The sequence below is a fragment of the Daphnia pulex genome, chromosome 3, assembly GCF_021134715.1.
Source record: "Daphnia pulex isolate KAP4 chromosome 3, ASM2113471v1".
NCBI classification, from domain to species: domain Eukaryota; kingdom Metazoa; phylum Arthropoda; class Branchiopoda; order Diplostraca; family Daphniidae; genus Daphnia; species Daphnia pulex.
The window spans coordinates 12,541,738-12,566,275 of NC_060019.1; the positions used below are offsets into that span (position 1 = coordinate 12,541,738).

The following is a 24,538-nucleotide window of genomic DNA, read 5'->3' on the forward strand; positions in this document are numbered from 1 at the left end:
TAAATAAATTCATTATACTAGGTCAGCATTCTAATTTCGTCGTCAGCTTATTGATTCTGTTCTAACTTGGCGAAGCATAAATATCAAATTTGTTTTCCTACACATTGGTATACTACTATTGACATTTGAACCGGTGACACATTTTCTACGTGTATTTTAACTTAGATTGACGATAAGAAAAATGCTTCACTAACTGCACTAAATTCATAGATAGACGCTTGTAGAATTAGGAGGGTAGGTAAATAACAATTTCCTGAAAATTTCCCATTATCAGGGGGGGGGGCAAGATGGTCGCCCTAGTTTGCGAACCCCCCTCGTATCAGTATCAGTGCTACCCCGTTTCCTTTTTGCAGTGCAGTACTTACCTTTCTTGTGTCAACATGTGTATCTTTCTCGTGGTTCTTTAATGTATTAGCCACTGTGCATTAAGACTGAAGCTAAGAATGATGGAAACATTTTAATTTTTTGTTTAACGCTCAAATTGAATTTTGTGTGCAAGTTGTATTCCTCTCGTCAGCATTGGTTGCATAGAACATCACTCTCACAGCATGCGTTGATTCGGTAAGTCGGCATTTGATTATCTTCGTTGTTTGCTTGATACCTTTTGAAAGGTTATACAATTTCTTACATGAATGTCAGTTCCATGCAGCCAGAATTGCCCAGTCGCTTCCTGTTTCAGTTAATCAGTTCGTAATACTTTCCATGTCCATTTTTGGGTGATTCCATATTGAAAACGATCAAAACGCGGCCATCTTGAAGATTTGATCGCCTCCAGGTTTTTTCGATTCGAATTGCTGTCATAAGGAAAAACCATAACAAAAAATCCAAGGCAAAACAATCCAAGATGGCGACAGCTGATGGCGCGCAATTTAAAAAGTAGAAAAAACGTTCAAATTTGATTCGATAAATAGTTAGGGTAATATTTATGCAGATTCATGAAAATTGGTAGATGTCAATGAGGATATTTGTCCTGTTAAAATTTCAGACTCGCAGCTTGATTTTAAAATATTATTTTTAAAAAGTACAAGAAATGCGTTTTATTGGTCAAAATTGGCGTTTTTCAAGTAAAAAACCAAGAACGACAGGCCACTTCCATCTAGTTTATTATAAATAAAAAATTCAAGTTACGTAATTTTTTTCTTGGGGAAATTTTTTCACATTCTGTACAAGCGTTTTTTTTTACACCATAACTAAAAAATTTACCCCAAGAGTAGTCAGAAATAATTTTTTTTTCTGGAACCGTTTTTACAATGGTAAATTTAAAATCAAACGAAAAATAGTTAGGCTATTTGATCCGATCGCTGCTACGTTAAATTTTTATAATATTATATCTAAAGATGTGTCAGGTTAAGACGGCGGTTTATTAAAAACAATCGTTTTGAACGGTAATGCAAGAGTAATGCTGTAAAGATTAGTCAACTGTTTTAGAAAGGGCTTCGTCATCGATAATTGGATGATTTCTTCTACGTTTTTTTCTTTCCTTATTGTTCCAATCGTTTAGTAAAAGAGATATTGCATCAATGCCGTTGGAGTTTACTTCGATATCGTGTTGGATTAAGAGTTTGATTGCGTCGATTAATTTCTCACTTGAATCATTTCGACACAAGTGATGAAGTGCATTCCACCCATCGTCATCCTTTCCATTGACATTGATCTCGTGCTGTATTAAGAGTTCCATTGTGTCGATAAATCTCTCAATTGAATTGTGTATACACAACAAATGAAGTGCATTTCGCCCGTTATTATCCTTTCCATTCACATCGATCCCGTGATGGATTAAGACTTGAATCGCGTCGAGTAATATCTCACTTGAATTATATTGACACAACAAATGAAGTGCATCACTGCATCCCAACCGTATTTATCCTTTTCATTCACGTCGATCCCGTATTGGATTAGAAGTTTCATTGCGTCGATTAATTTGTCGCTTGAATTATTTCGACACAAGTAATGAAGTGCATTTAAACCGTTTTTATCGTGTCCATTAACATCGATCCCGTGTTTGATTGAGAGTTGGATTGCGTCAATTAATTCCTCGCTTGAATTTAATCGGCACAACAAATGAAGTGCATTTTGCTCGTTGTTATCCTTTCCACTCACGTCGATTCCTAGTTCGATTAAGAGTTTGAATTTCTCTAGATCGAAACTTTTTCCTTTTCCCAGTAGTTGCAAATCACGCAATTCTTCTTCTTTCTTATGAAACAACAACAAAAGAAACGAATTTAATTGCGAGACAGTGAATACTAACAGAAAAGTTGTTGATAATCAATCCTTGTAACTGAATTCCCTCGCCTTCTTATTTTTATATCCTACTTTAAATTTGATGTATTCCAATTCATTAACGACTTGTGATGATGAAATCCTTTGGTCAGGTTCATCAGCCAACATTTTTGGTAGAAGATCATTAGCGTAATGCGAGCGATCAATTTCTGTTAAAAAATCTTTTTTTTTTATCTCTTAAATCAGTAATTTTATACTTTACCTACACTTCATAAAAAAGAGTGAAAGTTACTTTCCATATTGACTGGTGCTTGTACCGAGATGTTTAAAGGAATCTGAATCGTTGGCCCGTAAAGATGTTGCCCATCAAAGAGAAGATAACCGTAGACGAGGGCTAATGCAAAGACGTCGCTCTTGATTGTACCTCGCCCAAGTTCTTCTTTGTCACTTTCTATATTTTTCAGCAACTCGGGAGCAAACCAGTTTAGAGTTCCTTTTATTCCACTTAGTTAGGGTATTTTAGGTTATACTTAGGTTATACTTAGGTTATACTTAGGTTATACTTAGGTTATACTTAGGTTATACTTAGGTTATACTTAGGTTAACATAGGTACTTAGGTTATACTTAGTTAGGGTATTTTCTCTAGCCATTCTATTTTTACTGAAAGCAGTAGAAGTAATTAACTTTAGTTTATTGCATTAATGTTGAAATGTTTATTGAAATATTTCCTTTAGATTCAACATTACTAACTGTTTGATGCCAAAGTTAGTTGGAACTCTAACTCAAACACTGGTTCTTTTCCAGTTTCCTCACAAAATTGTAAGTTGTATTATTTGTCTTGACCCTCCATACTTGCTGTTAGTATTATAGATTATTAATGTTAAATTAGTTAAGGAGAACGATCCGAAATTGCTAACTAAAGAATTTGTGTATTGTCATAGGGAAGCTGCTGGAGTAATCTATCTAAGTGTCCATCCCCACTTGATTCATTTCGTGCCAGCTGGTGAAAGGCGTGACGAATTCAAATTTAGCTGCTGACTGCTGTCTGCAAGCAAGCAATCCAATTGGCTGTCGCTAGGTGGCGCGAGTGTGTTCAGGCGACCAAATTCGGCCATTTTGTTCCTTGACGCAGTCGAAGTGGGATGCCGGTCGTGACGTTTCGCATGATGAAAATGCAAAGGTATTTTTTGTTAATTTCTTAGGGTTATAAATATTTAATGTTCAATTTCGACGTGTAAATTTACAGATGATTTCAATGCCACTTTGTCAAATCATCTAACCCGGACTTAGTGCCTGTTCATTTTGCCGAAATGTCGTGCCTCGTGTATCTTGCTGCCTGTACCCAGTCGAGTCGTACGTCTCGTCCCATGCAAAAGCCAAAAGTAATTATTTTTATCCAATTTCCTACTAAAGTACTTTGTTAATATGACTAGAGATCAATTTGCAATTTGAATACCTTGCCAATTCTAACTTCCTTAGTGAAATTTGAGATATCGCAGAGATCTGTTGGACTGCTTAGTTTGGTCTTACTCCTTGTATTCTTTTGCCATGAAGAGTCCTGTGTAACTATGGACACACTGTTTTTCCCTGACGGTAATTTTTTTTATTTTCTTTGATAGGTCCACTGTTTGTTTGCTTGTTGCAGCCAGATGCTGAAAGGTGGGATGACGTCTAATTGAACCATCATATGCAGCGTGTTGTTGCAGTGTTATCCAGAAGTAGCTGTTCAGTGTGGCAGTATCCCGAAGTAGCCTGAAACAGCCTGAAGCCTGAAGTTGCCAGTGATATCTGGGTTGCTGACTTGGAAATTTTTCTCTGTTCTCATTTGTGTCTTTTGCTCTGCCAGTGGTATCATGTGTTGCAGACTTTAAATCTTTCTATCTGTTCTTATTAGTGCGTTTTTTTTTCTCTACCACTGATTTCCTGTGTTGCTGTTTTGAAATCGTTTCATCTGTCGTCTTTGGCGTTTTTACTTGTGCACATGTGCAGTATACGATTGAGGCAACCTGTCCTATGACAGGTTTGACTAAGTCGACAACTGCTAGATTAAATTCCGGCTTTCTGCACCAACAAAATAATAACGGCACATGTTATTATCGCGGTTGGGAAAGTCACAGGCCCCCCCCTCCCTGGGGGCCATAAAATATACACGTGGTTATGTTTATAATAAATATTTAATAAAATACATAATAGTAATTTTCATTTTCTAAACAAAAAAAAACAAGGGATAAATGAACATCGCCAATTTTTATCGAAAAAGACTTAGTAAATAAATAATATGGTGGTTGTTTTTATAAAGCGGAAAAAATTAATAAAAATTTTGACAGGAAGTTAGGTAATATTGATTATTTGTGAAATGCGTTTGTAAAAATTTATAAGCATTGTAAAGGAAAAAGGAACAAAATAGTTTGATTTCATATTTTATTATTTGCGAAGTAATAATATTGGACATACACATATGAAGAGCGAACAATTTGAAACGTTATATAAAGGATGAAGAGTTGATATCAAATTATAAGGGAGAATTATTTCGTGGTCAAACTAATCTTTCTCCAAAAATATACATCAGAATTTCTCATTGCTATTTCCCGTACGACCAGACGAATAACCAACGGCCGACATGCTGTTTACTCAGGGAAAAGGGACAACAGATATGCATTTGTAAATTGTCAAAGTCTGATTAATTTTTTCAGTCTTGAATTTCAGCAACTTTTTCTCGGCTTCACCAATGGATCAAGTCTGGAACGGCGGCGTACGATTGAACTGAAACGAGAACAGATTTAGTTGCAAGTACATAATTTAAAAAAAAAACTGTTCATCCAGCATTACCTTAATGTGGGTACAGGCAGCAAGAGAAAACACCAACAAAATGCCAGACAGCCTTCAGGAAACCCCAACTATTTTGCACAAGAGCTCAACACTGCATGGACAAGAGCATGGTAAAATGAAGTCTGATGTTGAACTTCCAAGTCTGCAGAAGAACCATTTCAGCACATCTCTTCATCGAAAAATGACTGCCACACCATTGCACACCAGAAATCACCACCATTAACAGCTCCAACACCAGACTCGAGAATTCCTACAAAACAAAAGAACGTTAATAAACCGAGATTATTTTCAAACAAATACTAAGGAGAAATTCAGTTGTGTAAAAAAAATATTGTTAAAAAACTACAATTTTTCACAAGCTGATTAAAATCGTTTTACAAAGGATCTTATTCTATAAGCAGCTGGTAATTTTAAAATGTCTTTATGTAGTTCTAAATCAAGAATTTTAAAGCCCAACTCAAGTAAATTCTAAGCAAACACATACATGGACTAAAATTTCAGCTAAATGCTCACCTACTCAAGTTGTCTTATTACAAGTAGATTTTACCATTTCAGATTGCCTTCCGTTTTCTTCACATTTCATCTCCTAACATGATAGAGACCTCAAAGGCATGATCAGAGGTATCTTGTTAACTTGACACTGCACGTTGAGAACAATTTCCACCAACCTGTCAAAAATAAATTTTATTAGTAAAATATACTTTTAAAATTATGATTAACTGTAGTGCATGTCTTCCCAAGCTCAATTCAAGTTCATCTCTCAATTGAAAAAATTTACAAAACAGATCACAGAAAATATTGGCAAATGATGTGTAACTTTGGATTACTTATGTATGACAATTCATAATAAAAAAATCTCAATTTCTATCAGAAATTAAATCACAGAATTTTGGTGTGGAAGCAAAGTCTTATAATTATTAAGTAACTCATGTTATTACTTGTCTGTTCTATTCAACATGCGACGAAACGTGCAACATGCATCAAGAGACGACATTTTGGACAAGTGTACTAAAGGCATGGCTACATGGAATTGGTAAGTATAAATTTAAGGCCATGTAACCCGTAAATTAAACATAACAAAATATATTAACATTAAGAATGTAATCAGGAATTACCTTTTTTATGAAGAACATATCAGGAAAGAAAGTCCCCGCAATGATCAACGTAACCATCCTCGACAGCGTCTCGATAGAAAAGAAATAATGGGGAATCGGTCGTCTCAAAACTTTGGTTTGATGCCCCCTCCCCTCCCCTAATACCAACACACTAGGGCTGAATAGTTCAATCCCTAAACACACTGAAATATTTAGCCACCTAGTGACAGCACTTGGCATCAACGGACGAAAAATAAACAAATATTCGTCATCTCCGTGAAATACATTTAGTAGATTTAAAAAAAAAGCAATTATCGAAAAATTAACAAGTGAGCTCTGTTGGTGGAATAGTTATCGTCAGTCATCACCAAAAGGTTACCACACAATAACTACCAGTACATTTTAACAGGGATGTGCAAAGTAACTGAAACTGACTAATTTGACAACTGAAAATGATTAAAGACTAAATAAAGCCACTTGAAAAAAAGGGGTCAGTGATGGTATATGGAAGGAAGTTATCACACATGAATGAAAATGATGATTATCGAACTTGTTAAGCAGTAAGATACCCAAAATCTAGAATTTCGAGTAGAAACGAAATATGAGTACAATAATAAACTGTGCAAGCACTAAAATCAGTAAAGTAACTTACACTTAAAATGGCGTGGAATTAATTCCATAAACACAAATAAAATGACGAAGAAACATGGAAGAAAACATTCAGAACTTACATTGTGCCAGAAACCAAAAACCAATGCGATGAGGCTAACCTAACTCAATCTAAATACAGCGAAGTAATTAATGCTGCTCACTTAGGACAGATTGAAAGATTTCAGAAGTATTTATAAGTTGTGATAGAATTGTATTCTTAATTATGTTGTGGTAGTGTTTAACATTATTTTTTTCAGGAAGTGTTTTCATTGAAAACACTCGTCCAAAAATTATATCAAGTATCCTTTAAGACGTTTGACTATCCGATATTTGGAGGACGACCTCCTTGCAACCGAAGTTATTGTAATTCGTAATTGAAATTACATTACATTGTAATTTCAATTAGTTAATAACCCCCAAGGCGCTCGACAATGTCTTTAAAGATAAATGATCGGATATGTCTAAATTATTTGTAACAGAAACCCTCTTTAAGTACGGATTTCTTTATAAATTTAGCTAACAGCTGAAGCGTCACTAAAATGCGATTTACAGCAAAATCCCTTCATTTTTTAAATATTAAGAAATAGTTTATAAAGCGCAATTTTTTCTTACCTAAAGTTCATTTTTTCGTTTTATGAACATGTGCTTAGTTTACTTGTGTTGTAGTTGTAATACGACGAAAAGGCTATATTGCGTAGGTTTCTTTGATTACGAGTAAAACCCCTTGCGGATATTGTCTTATGGAGATACAAATGGCGGAACAATTGGGGGGGGGGGTGAGGGATGATTCTTTCTTGTCTGTAATGATGTAATCTAATCTTTAAGCCAGAGGTTAGGTAGGTAGGTAGATATGGCAGGTGCGCGCTGTCCCTTTAAGCCAGAAATATGTTTGAAAAATACCCATATTTGACAAATTGTGTGGACTTGTTCTACCATCTGTTAAAACAAATGGCTAGTAAAAATCTTAGCATAACAAACACAAAATTCTTTTTTGTCCGATATACACACTGGTAGCGAGGAAATTTAATAACCTATAGCTGTGCCTGTGCGTTAAGAATAACTGAGTGATCACCTAGATAAAAAGAGGTGCGTAGAAATTTCGGGTTCTGAAAGGATAAACCCATTCTAATGAAACTTATAATCAAAAATTAATTCTTCTCGCATTTTTACCATTTAACGAGTTCGGTCTCTGTTTGATTGGTAGGCTAGTAAAACCTAGAGTACCGTGAACACTCGTCAAGCTTTCCAAATGGTTGACCTCAGGAATTAGAACATTTTTCTGGAATCTAATAGCGGAGAGGAATTAGAGGAAGTCAGCAAGGCGGATGAACCATAAAATTCGAAATTAATTCGTCGAATGCAGCCCAATGAAAAATAATTTTTTTCAAAAAGAGCTTAAATTGGTTTTACTTCCCTTCTTTTATTTCGTTTAAATGTATCATTCACCGTTAGATGGCAACTAGCGTGATTTTGAAAAAAAAAATTGCTTCGTATAGCACCGATCAGTCAACCACGTTTAAATTGAACACATCTTAATTAAAGTCACAAATTATTGTTTGTTTAGAAACGTCATGTAAACTGTTTGTTTTAAAATCTTTCAGTTTTAAGCTTTACGTTAATCAAAGAGTCGAACAGCTAAAAACAATGGATCGTAGTGAGCCTTAGTCTAGATATCAATTATCAACCTTTTTAAAACAATATTAATATTAATATTAACGCTTAGGAATTGTAAAATACCTTATAACAACGCAGAATAAGACCATCGAGGCACGAGCCAGCAAGATGTGTTGATAACCCAATGGCAAATCTAAAAAGAAAATATCTTGTGATAATAACTCCTTTCCGGGCAATTGACAATTCGCGTGTCGCCCAGGTTGATGAGTAATCGCCCAGTTCTCCTTTCTACGATCCTTCTCCGGCGGAACCACCCATCACCCGGAGACAAGCATAGCAACTCAATACGATGCGCCAGCTTGAGGCCATCCATTCATCGCAATCAGAAGAAAGGAATCATCTCTGCCCCATGACCATGTAATAAGAAACAAAGATTCGTTCGGCCTCCTCTCTCGTTCACATTATTATACGAATTATTGTCTGGGAATCGCAAAACAATGCTAAAGAGCGTAACTAAAAGGAAACGGTACAAAAGCCGGCCGACCGACCCGCGCCACCCCAGCATCAAGATTCAAGAGTCCTCCCACTTTGATTTATTTAGTTGCAAGGCTATGGTTAACGACAACGGCATTACACCAGAGGTTATAAACAACAACGAAAGAAGAGAAGAAAAAAAAAGATAATACTATTACAAAAAAAAAAAAAAGAGAGAGAAAGAAAAAACCTGTTTAGCAGCAGGTTTCCTTGATTGTCGTGAATCCACGGGGAAGACGAATAAGGCTTCCATCCTCCGAGTCAAATACATAAGAGTCTAGACGAAATTTTAGTTAAGAGGGTTAAACGCCCAGGTTGCTGAAACAAACAGGCGCGGGCTCGGCTCGACTCGATCTCGTGTCAGCAGAGCAGCGTGAAAATCCGTCGGGGCCAAGCGCCGCGGCGTTTCACGCTTTCCATCACAACGGGTTATTTCATCAGTTCAGAGCATTCAAATATGTATCTAACGTAAAAGCCCTTTTCTTCCCATTTCTTTTACGCTGTGATATTAATCCGAGTCGTAAATAGAGTCACAGCTAGCCGTTGGCGAACGTTTGTGTTTTCATTTTTATACAAGCCACTACTGGACGGCGACGTCCAGTCCAAGATTGATGACCATAAAGGCCTCTGCAGTTGAACCGTACGGCAAAATGAGCAGCTAATTAAACACACCCACCAAAAAGAAAACAACAAAAAAAAAAAACTAAATCCCCCGACGGCCAGCATAAGAGGCCTGACTAGTTGTGAAGTGTGTAATTGATCGAGTACTTTAATGTCGTGCTCCCTGTTGAGCTCCGTAAGATTCCGAGTTCGATTCCAAACAGACGCAATTTCTCTCGACTTGTGAAATAACACATTTTCTAATCTTCAATCTCACTTTAAGAATATTCGCTCTCGGACCTTGTGCTAATTGATTGATTTACACGCCATGACCTGGCCGAAAACAATAGAGAAAAGAAAGAAAAAAATGAATTGATAACATCAATTCAGATGGTCGTGTTGCAAGAAAGAGAGAGAGTTGGTGCTCGTTAGTGGCCAGATTTTTTTTCTCGGTTTGTGCTGGTGTACTATTCCCCCCCCCCCTTCTCCCGCGACTCGTCACGCTAGACCCTGACGTCAGATAAGCCAATTTACAACACACACACAGTTTGGGTCTGTGTGTGTGTGCACACAGCAGTGTGTCTCTCTGGCGTTATCGCCTGTATACAAGAATTCCTCATTAGTCTATGAGATCTTGCGAGAAGAAGAAGAAAAAAAATTCCACCTTGCGCGCACCGCCGACAGGGACGCCCGGACGCCACAAGGGTAAAAATGTCTTGACAGGCCTCGATAAAGTGGGCCAGGTGATTCGTTCATTCTTTCCTCCTTCTTCTTGGTTGCGTTCAGCCCCGTTCAAAGTCGTAACTTCTCCACCGCTTGATTTGCATAGGCCTCGTCGTCTAGATGGGCAGGATAGAGGCAGAGATTATGAGTGTCGACTAAAAGAAGCTCCTCTCTAGCGTAAATGAAAAAAGAAAAAGAGAGAGAAGAATCTTGAGAAGGAGGAAAAGGTCTAAAGAAGCGGAGGAATAATATAATCCCGGGAGAGGATAATAACTGACGATCATAGTCTTGCTATATCGTGTCGGGAATATAAGCCTTCAAGAGGTTGATGGGAGGCAGCAAAGAAGAAGAAAAATCCTTCCAAATATTTTCCACCATGCCAAACAAACCATAAGCTACCGTTATGATGGCCGTAAATATCACCGGCAGAGAAGAGTTGCCCTGTGAGTCAGCTGCTTTCCTGTTGCAAGACGTTTCTCCTTCCACCACCTAAACTATAACAGGTCAATAAATATCCAACGGGTTGAAAATGACTAAAAATAACACCCAAAGAAAGGAGAGCTGCAATCAGAGGGGACGACGTGGGTATATCCCACAAATTGTTTCGAGCCTTTTCAGATAATTCCGTGTCGCAACAAATCAACGTGAAGACTGACCGTGCATGCTGCTGCCCCCCATCGGGACACGGATTGATCCTGCAGAAAGGGAGTAAACGAAAAGACGTCAAGCGGCAGATAATTGATTCATCTGGTCATATCCGCACTGAGCAGCAGCAATAGCAGCCCGTTATTGCGCTCTCCTCCTACCCCTAGAAAATGATCAAACTATATTTCGCCCTGGACCGGAAACGTTCGTTACCAGCGTTTGAATTCGAAAACAGCCGCGCTCACTGGGCGTATAAATATTATGTGTCACCGTCGAATCTGTCCCCAGCGGTCGCTAAAACGGTCACGAACTGCCGGGCCCCAACCTCGTCTACCAAAGCCACGGCCATTTCTCAAATTATAATACCCGCCTTGGTCGCCCTAGTCGAGTGTGATGGTTTCTCTAATCACAAATTACCAGTCATTCCCTGAAAGAAAAAATAAAATTGTGACAGGCACGAGAGGAGTCGGGAGAGAGAAAAAGGAGCCAGCATTATCAGGAGCCAGAAGAAAGAAGATGCCTGCAAATGACCTGTTTACGGCAACAAAAGCTCAGCCTCAGACCTTCTAGGATCAGCAACAAGATATGGGGTGATATTTTAGCCTTTCGAGACTCTGCACGCCGAAATGAAAAGACGATTCTCTTATTCAAACTCCGTACAGTACTATAGGGGGCCCTTGATGTCAAAAACTCGCGACTGCCGTGAAGAAAGAGAAACGAAGAAAATGTTGAGAGATGATTTCGTAATTTGGTCGTGTTAAGCACTCCCTTTTTCCCCATTCAATCACAAGTAGAGAAAAAAAAAAAACTTGAGACTTGACAAGAGGAAAAGAATTTCTCAAAGTTGGCCCACGCATTTCGATGGATGAGAAAAAAACACCTGCCATTGATTGAATTCCTCTTGGTGTACACCCTCGAAAAGCTTATCGACAACGAGGGGGGAGTAATATTCAAAAGGCTTTGACGCATTCATTGAACTTGAACTTTAGGGCATCTGGGGGCTACAAGTCTGAAGTAGGAGGTGAATTTTTTTTTTCAATCGATACACCAACCAGGGATGAAATAAAAACAAAAGGAAACCTAACCAAACGATAGCTAGGGTGGTCTCTTATGCTATAGTCTCCACAAAAGAGAATTAGCGAAAGCCTATATAATATATGTTGAAGAGAGAGAGAGAGAATGAAGAGTGGTAGAAACTCACGCACGCCTGGTGATGACGTCCGTCGTACCGGAAGGAGCTAATAATACAAATATAAGCGACACATATACACACAAGCCAGCCATAGCGAACCGAGTGTGAGAGAGTGGGCGAGAGCGATGGAAATAAATCCATTTATACCTTTGTGGATTTCGCTTCGGTGCCCGATGTAGAGACCAAGAAGAAGAAGACTAGAAGAGAGAGAGAGTAAGGACTGTTCTTGGATGTGATCAAATGAATCCATCTATGGGACAATGTTGATTGAAGCGCAAATAATTCCATTCATCTAAAGAGTTGCTGGATAGAAGATGTAAATGGAAGAATTCTTCTTTTACCTTGTTATTGGATTCTTTTGATTGTGTTGGCATCAAACTAAAGACGGTGCAGGTATACTATCAGCTGTCATTGTACAAACATCGTTGACTGGACAAAAAAAAAAACAAAACAAAACAAAAAATCAAATTTGAAGTGAAAAACATGGAAAGAATAAAGTAAACACCCGTAACTTACATATGGAATCGTCAGAAAGGATCGATTCCCCCTTTGTAGCAGCGCGGTATGCTGTACTATGCATATACACCCTTGATGCTGTCTGCCACTTGCCACTCTCTGACTTGTTAATTGATCGATTCCACCCGGCCCGAGAAAAAGAAATAACAAACAAAACACAAAAGAGAAAATCAAACAATACCTTTTGAGCTTCTCCCCTTTTATTTTTTTTTTGTTCGTGTGTGTAATATTCCATGTTGATATTGGATAAACCTAAACAGAAAAAAACGGAAGAGAGAGTCGACGATCGACACCCTTTTGGGGTAGGAAAAAAAAATAGATATGTATGTAATGGATTGGAGAATATCCGAAATAGATAGGCCATCACCTGCAGGGATGATGATGTGGTAGTCGAGGGATTCAGAGGAGGAAATTTCATTCGTCATGGAACCCTGACTGGGACACACAAGTCCGTGCAGCAGCTCACATCTTCACGGGGTTCCCCCAGTGCGCGCGCGTTCCGGTGTCATCATCCGCCCAAAAGGAACCCCGAAAAAAAGAAAAAAGTTCGAAATGCTTGGGGGATTAGATGGATGGGCCTTCTGTCATCGCCCAGCCGTTCGGTACAGTCGTCGATCCTGGCTGAATCTTTGATGATCAAGTGCCTGCGAAAATACAAAGGATAAAAGAAGAAGAAGAAGAATACAAACAAACCAACCAAAGAACTTAATAAAAGTCAAGACGAAGGAGCTAAAGCAACACCCACAGGCTTTTGACTATACAACGAGGAGAGGGGAAAAAGAAAAAAAAAGTAACGAAAGGCAATCTAATAAATAAATGATTCGGAATAATCCAGGGGTGGATCAGACACACGCTCACACGGAGGCGATAGGGAAATGATCCCCTCCTTCTTCTCACATTTATTGCTCTCCTCCCACACGGTGCCGCCAATTTCAAATAAAGCGCATACGGCTCAATCCATAATTCATGATAGAAAAAATAAAAGTCCTATAGCGGTGGATGGGAATCAAAGGTCTTCTATTGTAAGTTAGCCATCCATCGGTACGTCGTACACGTGCCCGTCGTGCGTGGGAGCTACTAAATTCCGTTTCATCAAGAAATACCGCGCGCTGTAATTCTTTTTCGTTCGTGAGAGAATTGACCGCCCGTTTCTATTTGACTTTTGGAAAAAGAAAAAATAAAGAAAAGGGCCGCCGTCAATCTTTTCTTCATTGCACACAAATCCCAGGACCTGAAAATCCCATTTTCTTTCCTGCAGGATCTTCTCTCCTTTTCTACTGGATACAAACAGATTTAAAAAAAGAAAAGGTTTTATACATCACTCGTGGGTTTAAAAAAAAAAGAAAGAAAAGGTATATAAGGATTTATACATCACTTCGTGGGTTTTATATATCTATAGCATTTAATCCCGGTACTTTGGTCGCCCACTTCAATTTCGATTGCTTCTACTCGGATTTGAAAAAAATAAAAAGGAGAATTGTTTCGTCCTATTGTGTGTAAAAAATGTCGGCGAAATGGACAGTTCGTTTCGGCATTATCAGACAAATTGAATTTCCCGCTATTGTTGCCATTCCAGGACATCGTAAAAATGGAAACAACACACACAAAATGGAACCTCCAAGATGTACATCTCGCCCAACATTCTCCCTCCAAGAAAAAAAAAAAAGAATCGGGACACCAAGATCCTAGAAAAGGAGTTATGTTCACACGTTCAAACTGAAGAAGAATAGGCCTGGTGGTGGTGGTGGTGGGGGGTAGATGCAAGTTTTTAGATTATATGGTAGGCCTGCGACATTTTTGTGTTGTCCTGATTGTGGTGGAGAGATTCGTCGCCTGCGTTGGACGCCAGACATCCGCGGTGATGATCGGGCGCCTAGGTCTCGTATAGTTTTATGATAGAGGATTGGACGAGAGGCGCTCAATAGGACGCATTCCAAAAAGATAAGAGACGCTATTTTTTCCCCCCTATTTCCCTTTTTTTAGGTTATTCAGTTTCAAATGTAATAGCATTACATCTTGTTCCCCCCCCCCCTTCTTCTTCTGGTTTTGTCCTCGACCAGCAAACAGTTTCCGACATTATCGTGCAGTAGGGGAAAGAAGAAAAAAAAGAAATTATTATTAATGCATTATTCAAAATTCTTTCAAAAAGAAAAAAGACCTTTACGGGTCCGGAGAGAGACACGTAGATAAATTATGACGTTTTCTTCTCGTTGTTGTCGAGTGAGTAGTACGGCTGAGGGAACACTCTCGGTCGTCTTGTCCCTTGTCATACTCGGGACTATTCTTTTCTATTCCCCTTTGTGGCAGGATTATTCTTCTTCTTTCTTCCACAACTGCCCCGACAGCTTCCTCTGGCCGGGTGGTAGTAGTAGCACCAGCACAAGGGGCCCCGAATGATTTCCAATTCGTTTTCGTCAGCGCGATACCATCTTGTTTCTCTTTTTTTTTCCCCCGTTGCTGTTAGTGCCTCTTCGAGTGTGTGGCGTGTACAGAAATTGACAGGAGGAGAAGAAGAAGAAGAAGCAGCAGAGCAAGCAGCCGGCAGCAGCAGCAGTTCAGCTTCCAGGTGTCTGAAGCGTATTAATCGATGGGGGAAAATGAGCCAAGAGTGACTCGACTCGATTGCTGTTAAGACTACCAATAAAAAGAAATATAAGAGAAGCAGCTACAGTGGAATAATCGAGATAACAACAAGCAACAACAATCGTAACAAACCAGACAAGACACTCAAACTCTGAAGGAAAAAAAATTAGACAATGTCAAACATGCCAAAGAAAAGGGCCCTTTCGCTGTATACACGTCGGGAGTCGTAACAAAGATCGGAGAGTTGACTATAGGATGACGACGCTATACGACCATAGACGGTGACACACTCAATTCCGATTTAGGGGGGGCTGACGCCACAAAGGAGAGTCCCACGTCATAGAACAACAACACAAGCCATTGGAGCGAAAACGGTGGCCCTATACAATAGGGACCTACAACTTGTATATATTGGGTTATCACTTCTCGGATATCTTTTCTGTGTTTTCCTTTTTTCTTTTTCTTTTTCTTTTCTCCGGCTTCTGTATTGTGTTGTCGAGTGAACCACGCCCTTTCATGTCTCGTTGTTATTCCTGTCTGGCACCTTGTCCGAAATCTTGTTCTTTTCTCAACACGTAAAGGTGCAACGCATTAGGAGCAATTGCGATTACAAACAAGAAGGGGAAAAAAAGGGGGGCCTGGAAAATTGTTGTCGTTCACCATTCCGGATCACGTTCACACCCGCTTGAAGAGTAGCTGGCGCGTGACAATTAAGTGAGCTACACTTTGGAGGTGTAAAAATACGAGAGGGGGAGCGAGGGAGAGAAAAACAAAACAAAACAAAAAAACGACTATACTAACGCCGACAGATGTGTAGATTGATGGTCCGATTAGGAAGTCGCTAGAGAATAATAAGTTGTTTCTCACTTGGCGGCCTACATCCGGCACCCACCCCCGCCACCCCTTAAAAAGGAAGAAGAAGAATACAAGAAGAAAATCTTTTTAGGCCTACACACACAACTTTCAACAAGACGAAACGTGATAAATGAATAGAAACACATTGGGAAGAAAAAAAGAGCAAAAAGGAAAAGATCACCAGATGAGGTAAGTTCCACACACATACATTGCGTGTTGGTTTCACCCTAGAGAGAGAGAGAGAGGCCAGCTCGCCCGTCTCGATGGATATATTAGAGAGTCTTGCGCTTCAAAAGCTTTCAGTCGTTCACCAGACGCGGGACGGTGCGGACATACCAAAAAGCTTTCGTCTAACTTTAAGCCCTACCGTTAAAGTTTTGTTTCACATTTGTTAAACTGTGGTTTTTTCTCTTACCGGACGTCCTGCTGTGTCATCTCTCTCAGCCACACAAATTGTTTGCGTCATTGTTTTTCCCGCGTTTTGATTTGAGTGTTGAGTAGAAACTGTCATGAATGACATTGGCCGGCAAGAGTTGGTGCGGCGAAACGAATGATGGAACCTCCTCCTCCTTGGCCGTGTCTATTTGATTATGCATCATCGGCGATGATGGAATCGACTCAACTGGACAAACAGGTCGGTCTACATGGTGTCTCTCTCGCTCTCTCTCTCTCTCTTGGTTAAGAATTTTTCACACCCAACTTTACGTTCCCCTATGTGTCGTATGACGGGTAGCGTATCAATGTAAACTAATCTTGAAATTACGCCACTGGAATATCATTCGTCTTGGTCCAACAGCTTGAAAAACAACTTTTTTGTTTTTTTTACTACTACTATTTATTAAAATAATAATAAATAAAAAAGGTGTGCCCGATCGTATTCAAATTAGCCGCCAAAAGATTGTTTTAATACTTTGGAACTGGGACAAAATAAATAAATGGCCATTGGCCAAAGACTGGAGGAGGAGAGGTCAGATATAAACTTGGAAGATAACGAGCTAGAGTCGAAAGGGAAACGGAAACCCTTGGATGTTTGGATGATTTTCGGATGTACCAAGATTCGGAGGACTCCGAACTGCTGTGTCTCTACCCCCATCAGACCCGGTTGTTTTTGTTTTCCATTCGATACTGTGGAATTCATTTGGTAAAGGCGAGAGAGAGAGGGGAGAAATGCCGAAACGCCAAACACTTCTTTAGTTCTTTTCAGATTCTCCTCCGTTTCGGAATATTCAATCAACGTCCTCGAGGGTTTTCCTTTCTTTTTCTTCTATTATTCCATCCGTCTGTTGGATTCCCGACCCTTTAGTCTATTCCCGATGCCGTCCCGCTTTCTTTCTTTCTTCCTTTTTTTCCCCCTTGTACCCATCGCCTTGTTGTTGTTGTTGTTGTAGAAAAAGCCGCCGTTGGGGCCGTTTTTTTCTTCTTTTCACGGGGCCCAAAAGAAGAGGAGAACACCCACAGCAAATCTCAGGTGCTGGTTAAGTGCACAAGAGAGAGAGAGAGAGAACAAGGCATTAAACACGCATCAAACACAGACCGTTACCAGCAAAAAGACGAGTTATAAACCAACCGAAAATGGATGATCCGTTTTCACGCTTTGATAACAGGTTAGAAACGGATACATTAACCACCAAACTCCAGCCTCTCTCTCTCTCTCTCTGTCCATCGGGAATTATTACGGGCCCCAGAAAAATGGGCGTGAAATCCACCCGCCAAGCGGAGCACATCACACCACTCCGTCATCACCAAAAAATGAGGGGGAAAAAGAATAAGGGCCCTCCTCTTTTTCTCTTATTATTCCATTACACATTTTATCACCAGGATTGTTTTCTCCCCCGTTAGTGTGGTTGTCTGTGTGATGTTTCTGATTTTCTCGATAAAATTATGGACCGGGGGTGCGATGGATAGGCGGGGCAGCTAGCACGGGCTACGCGATGGAATCTACCGGTGAAAAACTGACACACACGGAATATGGCGATAGACAACCTAAGAGAATCTTCTTCTTCTTCTTCTTCTTTTTGTGGTAGAAATATTTATATTATGTCGAATGTCCAACGAGCCGTCAGCGCCGATGCATCACTCGACGACGGACGGACAGGCCAGTCATTCCTATTTTTTTCCCCCCAAAAAACTGCTGGATGCGACTATACGTCAGCTCTCTATAGCGTTTCGGATTTCTAGGAAAATATTTGGATTTCTACTGGCCAGATTGAAAACACAAATAAAGAAAATCAACGGCGATTCGAGTTTGTAGGTCTCACGAGACGGTCAATCAATAATTCGTTGCGCCGTGTCATCGATTCAGATTGACGATCAATAGCCAATCAAAAACCTTAGAGTTCCTTACATAATAGGCGTAGTTGCATTTCCCATCCTTTAGAAACTAGTCAACATTTTCAAACAAGCCGCTCTACACCCAAACTATCTCTCCCCGATGCTCGTTCATGTCCTGCGCGCCCAATGCCTCTACATGCATAGAGTATAGATCTCGGACTATCTAATTTCCCGTGCCTTACGGCTCTATTCAACCGGCACTTGATCAATCATCCGCACCGTTGAAAGGCCAATTTCCTATAGACGACGCTGTGCTGATGTGTACACCACAGCGGCGACGATGAGGGGCTATGCCCTTCTTCTTTTTTAATTTTTCCAGCCGTGATTCCCACCCAACAAAAAAGCCCTCCTTTTCCTTCATAAAATTAGACAAGACCCGTCTCTCCTCTATCTGCATGAGACGAGAAAAAAACTGCTAGATTGAAAAGCTTTTAAGACTTGTACAGCTACTACTAATCGCTCAACGTAAAATAAAAAAAAATGTAAACGATCCCAAATGGGGGAGAAAAAACATAAAAAAGGCGAGGAGAGACACGGCACCGTTGCTGGTGTGGCCGCGCCGAATCGGTTCCTTTTGATGAGTCGACGAAAAAACAACAACAACACAAAATAGTGAATCCCCTTCGCGCCGACAGATAAAAGGGAAATGATGTTCAAACGTTCCGTCAAAATCGTGGAATTTGACAGTTTCAAGTTGTCTGTCTGTGTGTGCTGTGGAAATTCCATTCAAAAAAGAGCGCGCGGACACCAAAGATATATAGAGAGATAGACGAGTTAGTCAATCGTTCTCACGGAGGAGCCAAAAAAGTCGGCTCATTATCATATGCCCAGCGCGTACAAATACTCAAGTACCGAATGTTCAACAAGGACTTTGACGTTCACTTTATCGAAACGACACCTCCCATTCAAACTGATGGGTTATTCTCTCTTTTTTCTTTTTGAATGGATGACGAAATGGGTGGATAGGGGGGGAGAGAATGATAATAATGTTCTTCTTCTTACCTTTCAAAGAATTCGAACGGGCAGAGAAGAAGTGGCGACCGCTCGACTGGGGCGGCTGCTCCCAGCAGGACCTCAACGTCCCACCAAGAATCCTCGGTGAAGAATTGTAGCCGACCACTTCATCTCACTCTCAAAAAATCTCCCCTCGTTGTCAGCTGCTTCCTCCTCGTTCAGCTCATCTCGTCGGTTCATCTCGCCACAGGTGAGCTCATCGTTTTTCCAGTCCTGTTAACTTACTGCATGTAACCTTTCAAAAAAAAGAAAGAAAAAGAAACATTTGAGAAGAAAAAACAGGGTCTTGTTACTTAACACGAATGGCGAAATTTATTTCTGCGGTGTGTTGAACGATGATGGATCGAAAACTAAGTAAAACTAATAAAAACATTGGCGTGAATTTTCAACCATGTCGTCCTACGCCTTTTGCCCCGTTTCGTTTTCAATGTTTTTAACGATCCATCACTAAACGTTTTCAACGCCCCTTCCGACCGGATGTTTTTTGATTCTCGGCAGTTCAAAATCGTATACGGGATAAATAAAATGTTTTATGAATACTTTCCATTTTTTTTTTTTGTCTCTGTCAACAGGAAAGTCTGCGACAGCCACGGGCTCGACGACGGAATGTCCCCGTCTACTCGGAATGAGCTCCGGATCTATCCAAGATTGGCAAATTGCATCCAGCTCCCAGTGGACAGGCGTGGGCGAACTCGTCGAGTTCGGAGGTGGCAGCAGCAGCAGCAGCACTGGCAGTGGCGGGAACGCCTTTAACAGCCAGGGCGGTTCGTGCCAACCGAAATACGCACGGCTTTATCAGAGCGGAAACAAAGCCTGGTGCGCAAAGCATCGATCCGTCGGCGAATGGATCCTAGTAGATTTGGGTGTTATATCGCAGGTTCGAATAATATAAATACATTCCCACTTTAGTCAAAGATCCGATTTCTCTTTGTCGTTCCATTCTTGACGTCTATTTGCCCTAATAACAAATTGTCAGTGAAACTGAGTAACTCAATTGTTATGCAATTCGATCCCACCGGATTCAAATTTCATCTCCCAAATAATGATCCCTGTGTGTGTACGTACCCGTAACTTGTTTCAATGGTTAGGTCACTGGAGTGATGACGCAAGGACGAGAGGAGGCAGACGAATGGGTAAGCGCCTACAGCATCTCCTACAGCGCCGACGCTTTCAAGTGGAGTTACGTCGTCGACGGCTACGGAAATCGACGCGTCTATCGCGGCAACGTAGACGCTTCCAGCGTCCGCTACAACTTGCTCGACCCGCCGCTGCAAACGCGCTTCGTCCGGCTGCACGTCATTGAATGGCGAGGGCGGCCCAGTCTCAGACTGGAAATCGTCGGCTGCCAAGGTCCGCTAGAAATAGAAGAAAAAGTTTCTTTTGAATGGAAAAGTTTGGCTTTAACTAATTCTCTAATTGGATGACCTTTAATAACGCAGAATGCAACCAAGTCATCACGGAATCGCCCAACGTCAAATTAACTTCCAGTTCCGTCCCGACGGCCGCCAAGAAGCACAGTTGCCAGCCAGACTCTGCTCACCTATTCAGCCACACGGGATGGTGCGCTAAGAAGCAAGACGGTAATAATTTCATTGTTAGAAGAAAGAGAAACTTTTGAAAGGAAGAATTATTATCAATCGCCTTCTTTTACGGCAAACTTTTCTACCTCCCGAGTCAAACTTACATCCCACAAAAAGAATAAAAGACTCTGGGGTGGTGGTGGTGGTGGCGCCCAACAGCCCGACAGTTTGTTACACATCCCTCCAGTCACCCAGTTGATGTTCCGTTGGCGTGCGTCTAATTACAACACGCGTTCAGGAACACTGAACAAAACAACAATCCCAATGCAGTTTCACGGGTCCGTTTTCTCCAGCTCACTATATTCCCTTGTATTATAGCTGGGTTCTTTTGTTTTCCTGAAAGCACAAAGACATTCATTTGCCCTTGCCCGTCGGGCCGGCAATATCTTTAAGGGAATAATCAAAGGAATGAGAAAAGAAAAGAATCATCGCCCGTCTTATAATTACCACTTTGGATCGACTATTAGTTGCCAATCCATCATCAAACCGTAGGGGCACACCAGACTCCATCATCCATCGCCAGTAATAAATAACGTCCGTGCCGTGCCACACGCGGGAATGAATCATCATCATCATCTTCTTCTTTCTCCTTAGTCCCGCCAATGTATCTCATGCGCCAATGTGATGATTGCGTCCAATATAGTCAGTCCTCCTCCTTCTCCCTCCAGAGAGATCCACCTTCATTTTTCATCTGATTGTTGTTGTTGTTGTGTCATAAATTAGCGGATCAATGGATCCAATACGACTTGGGTCCGCCCAGACAGATTACGGGCGTCGTGACAAGAGGCCACGGTGGATGGGAGAGCAAACAACGGCACCACGTCTCCTGGGTCAGCTCCTACACCCTGTCGTACAGCAACGACACTCTCCTGTGGTTCTCCTACCGCGATGGCAACCACCTGGATCCCAAGGTATTTCTTTCTTTCCTCTAAATCAAAAGTTAAAAAAAAAAAAAAAAAAAATCTTTTCTCCATGTACGTCCACAATTGCAATTCTAACCTTTACCCGACTTTGTTGAGACTGTGACACTGATGGACAGAGGCTGCATGCAGGAGACATTATTTATCTCTGGCGTCTCCTTGTGACGCCTTTCACGCTCCTCATGCGCAGGCAAAATAGTGACGGAAACGCTCATTGCTAAAAGAAGATTCAAATGAGCTCTGATGTCTCAGACTGGAAGAGAATAGACCGTTGGGTGGGAGAAGAAACACATCAAGAATAGAATCTCAAAAGATGTCACGAAAGAGATAATATACCACCACCGTGCACGGCAGGATCTGGCAAAAGAGAAAATAAAGATGAGGATTTAGCTAGACAGCAACCTCCCAAAATATTGAGCATGGTTACCGAGAGATTCACGGCAAACTCTCCTTTTTTTTCCTTCTTTTACTTCTTGTGTTGCGGGTTTCGTGCTCCAAGTGTCTGCCCGTGTGTCAAAGCCTCTCTTTTGGCATTCAAGTGGGTCGTAACTCCTGAAAGGGCTTTTCGGTGAGGATCTGGGCGGCCTTTTTTCCCTCCTCCTTTTACATTTCTTTTTCGCCTAAAGTCTTGGCCGTTAAATTGACGTCTTTAGATGAGGGAAAGGGATAGTGGGGGTAGAGATATTTCCATGGAAATATGTGTGTATCCTTACGTTTACTGCCATGGCTTCATCTCAGGAGTGGTGGGATCTATTGTGCCGCAGATTTTTATTTGCTTGTTTGCAGTCCGTCCCTTTTTTTCCCTCCAAGTGGACCTTTCTCTTCTGGCGATAAAGGCATTTCGTACAAGCGCAAGAGACGTCCCTCCAGACACTGTTGACCTTTCCATTCAGCAGGACCGTGGACGACCGTCCGCGCGGTACACTCAACTTGTTTCCCCGACTGCAACCGAACGCTGTTATTTGCTCAAACATTTTCCTCTTTCACGTGAGCGGGAGGGGGCTATTGCTGGAACAAACAGAGAGATCCGATTTTCTATCGGATTCTCAAGAGATCAATAAATAGAACATTAGATTAGAAAGAGAGAAAAGGAAAAGAGGAAACGGATCTAATATCTAATAGATGCTTTCAGCTGTAACTGTAGAGTCTGCTACCCACTTTTGTTACAATAGATCTTTGGCGGAAACATGGACGGAGAGACCGAGCGACGACACTACCTCAATCACCCGTTCAGTGCCCGTTACGTCCGTCTTCATCCGTTGACCTGGCGGCACGGCATCGGCTTACGCGCAGCCCTGCTGGGCTGCCCTCACAAAGCGGGAAGCGACTGCGGGCCGGGATTCTTCCACGTCAACGCCGTCTCCGGATGCAGTACGTAACTAAATATAAATACATTCTCCTCTTTTCTTTTTCTTTCTTTCTTCTTCTCCTTTCCATCGTCTGTCTTTTCTCGTGTTGACTCTCCAAACAGCCGCCACAAGAGCCTTTTTGAGTTTGATCGATGATGGGGAACCGAAATGTTTTTGTTCCTTATTCCCTGGCCCCAACAAACATTTCCACGGACGGCCGCTTGCGCTTGATCGCTTTCCCTGGCATTGATTTCTTGTTGTTGCGTCTAATGCCATCATCAACTGTTTGTCTCTCTCGTTCTCTCTCGTTTGCTAGTGGAAAATTTGGCCTATCACCACAATACGTGGCTGAATGACAAGCGCCATCTGTGGAAAGATTGGAAATACGGACGGGCGTCTTTGGCGGTGGACGGCGATTCGGACGCCAGCCTCCATCGCTGCGCCATCCTGGACAACTACTTTGTGGAAAACCCCGTCTGGATGGTCGATCTGGGCAAGAAAAGTAACATCAACGGCGTTGTTATTGCCACTTGGCAGGGCAAAGGTCAAGGTAAGCAACGGCTGGGAGCGAAGATGATATCAAATTAAAGGGACGGGGCACATTGAGCTGATGGAAAGAATTTCATTTATCGGCAGACAAAACGGCCACTTACCGCGACTACCAGACCAACTTGGAGAAACTCACCGTTTACGTCTCCAATAAACCTCGTCTCGAGACAGCTGATTTACTGGCGGAGGCATCTTGTGGCCAGGTCAGTCGCAGTAATGACAGTCTCTTCCAACCACGTATCCACATCCAGTGCCAAGAGGATCTTCGAGGTCGCTATCTCTACATCCGAGCTTCGGCCGTGGCCAACCGCAAGGCCCGCCTCTTCTTCTCCGTTCTGTGCGAAGTTATGGTCTACTAAATAATAATTATTATAACAATTACACAATCTCTCGACACGCTTTGTTTTCCCTTCTTCTTTTGCTGCTCCCTTTCTCTTCGTCTTTCGACTCTACTCCGGCATTCAAAATTATCAGCTATATCTCTGTTTTCACCTTTAAAAAAAAAGAACAACCAATTTTTAAGGCTTCCGGGTTTTCTTCGGCGTTCCATTGGCGTGTAAATATACCTCGCCCAAACAAACAAAAAAAAAAAAGAAGAAAAGATAAAAACATCAAAACATTCGTTACATCAAACCAAAAGGGTTATTCAAACAACGCGCGCTTCATGTTATTTAGTAGAAGTCTCTCTGAATTAATTCCCATTATCCATGTTCTACATATAGCAGAATGTGTGTAAAT

At 41.2% G+C, this 24,538-nt stretch overlaps 1 protein-coding gene and 3 long non-coding RNA genes across 7 annotated transcripts; 2 read left to right on the forward strand and 2 right to left on the reverse strand.

The window, feature by feature from the left end:
* Nucleotides 1-339: 339 nt before the first annotated feature.
* Nucleotides 340-4,403, forward strand: LOC124189696. Of its 2 annotated transcripts, XR_006872631.1 has the most exons (5): nt 340-561; nt 2,956-3,040; nt 3,163-3,401; nt 3,468-3,603; nt 3,841-4,403. It is a non-coding gene; the product is annotated as an uncharacterized LOC124189696 (long non-coding RNA). The 2 variants fall into 2 exon arrangements; XR_006872632.1 differs by lacking the exon at nt 2,956-3,040 and having other exon boundaries at nt 341-561.
* Nucleotides 4,404-4,628: 225 nt separating this feature from the next.
* On the reverse strand, nt 4,629-8,719 carry LOC124190225. 2 transcript variants are annotated; one of them, XR_006872913.1, is made up of 4 exons: nt 6,166-8,719; nt 5,564-5,718; nt 5,051-5,300; nt 4,629-4,984 (listed from the first exon to the last, which is right to left on the reverse strand). It is a non-coding gene; the product is annotated as an uncharacterized LOC124190225 (long non-coding RNA). The 2 variants fall into 2 exon arrangements; XR_006872914.1 differs by having other exon boundaries at nt 5,598-5,718; nt 6,166-6,311.
* A 38-nt stretch (nt 8,720-8,757) lies between these two features.
* Nucleotides 8,758-16,180, reverse strand: LOC124190226. Its single transcript, XR_006872915.1, has 6 exons — nt 16,004-16,180; nt 14,778-15,253; nt 12,987-13,263; nt 12,620-12,913; nt 12,445-12,532; nt 8,758-12,353 (listed from the first exon to the last, which is right to left on the reverse strand). It is a non-coding gene; the product is annotated as an uncharacterized LOC124190226 (long non-coding RNA).
* A 179-nt stretch (nt 16,181-16,359) lies between these two features.
* On the forward strand, nt 16,360-24,377 carry LOC124190223 (venom prothrombin activator pseutarin-C non-catalytic subunit-like). 2 transcript variants are annotated; one of them, XM_046582805.1, is made up of 9 exons: nt 16,360-16,691; nt 19,400-19,592; nt 19,975-20,279; nt 20,491-20,752; nt 20,842-20,982; nt 21,706-21,893; nt 23,075-23,273; nt 23,568-23,801; nt 23,870-24,377. In XM_046582805.1, exons 1-9 carry the CDS (start codon nt 16,608-16,610, stop codon nt 24,157-24,159), a joined length of 1,896 nt encoding a protein of 631 aa, XP_046438761.1. In that variant the 5' UTR covers nt 16,360-16,607; the 3' UTR covers nt 24,160-24,377. The 2 variants fall into 2 exon arrangements, with proteins under 2 accessions (XP_046438761.1, XP_046438762.1); XM_046582806.1 differs by having other exon boundaries at nt 23,888-24,377.
* Nucleotides 24,378-24,538: the final 161 nt, after the last annotated feature.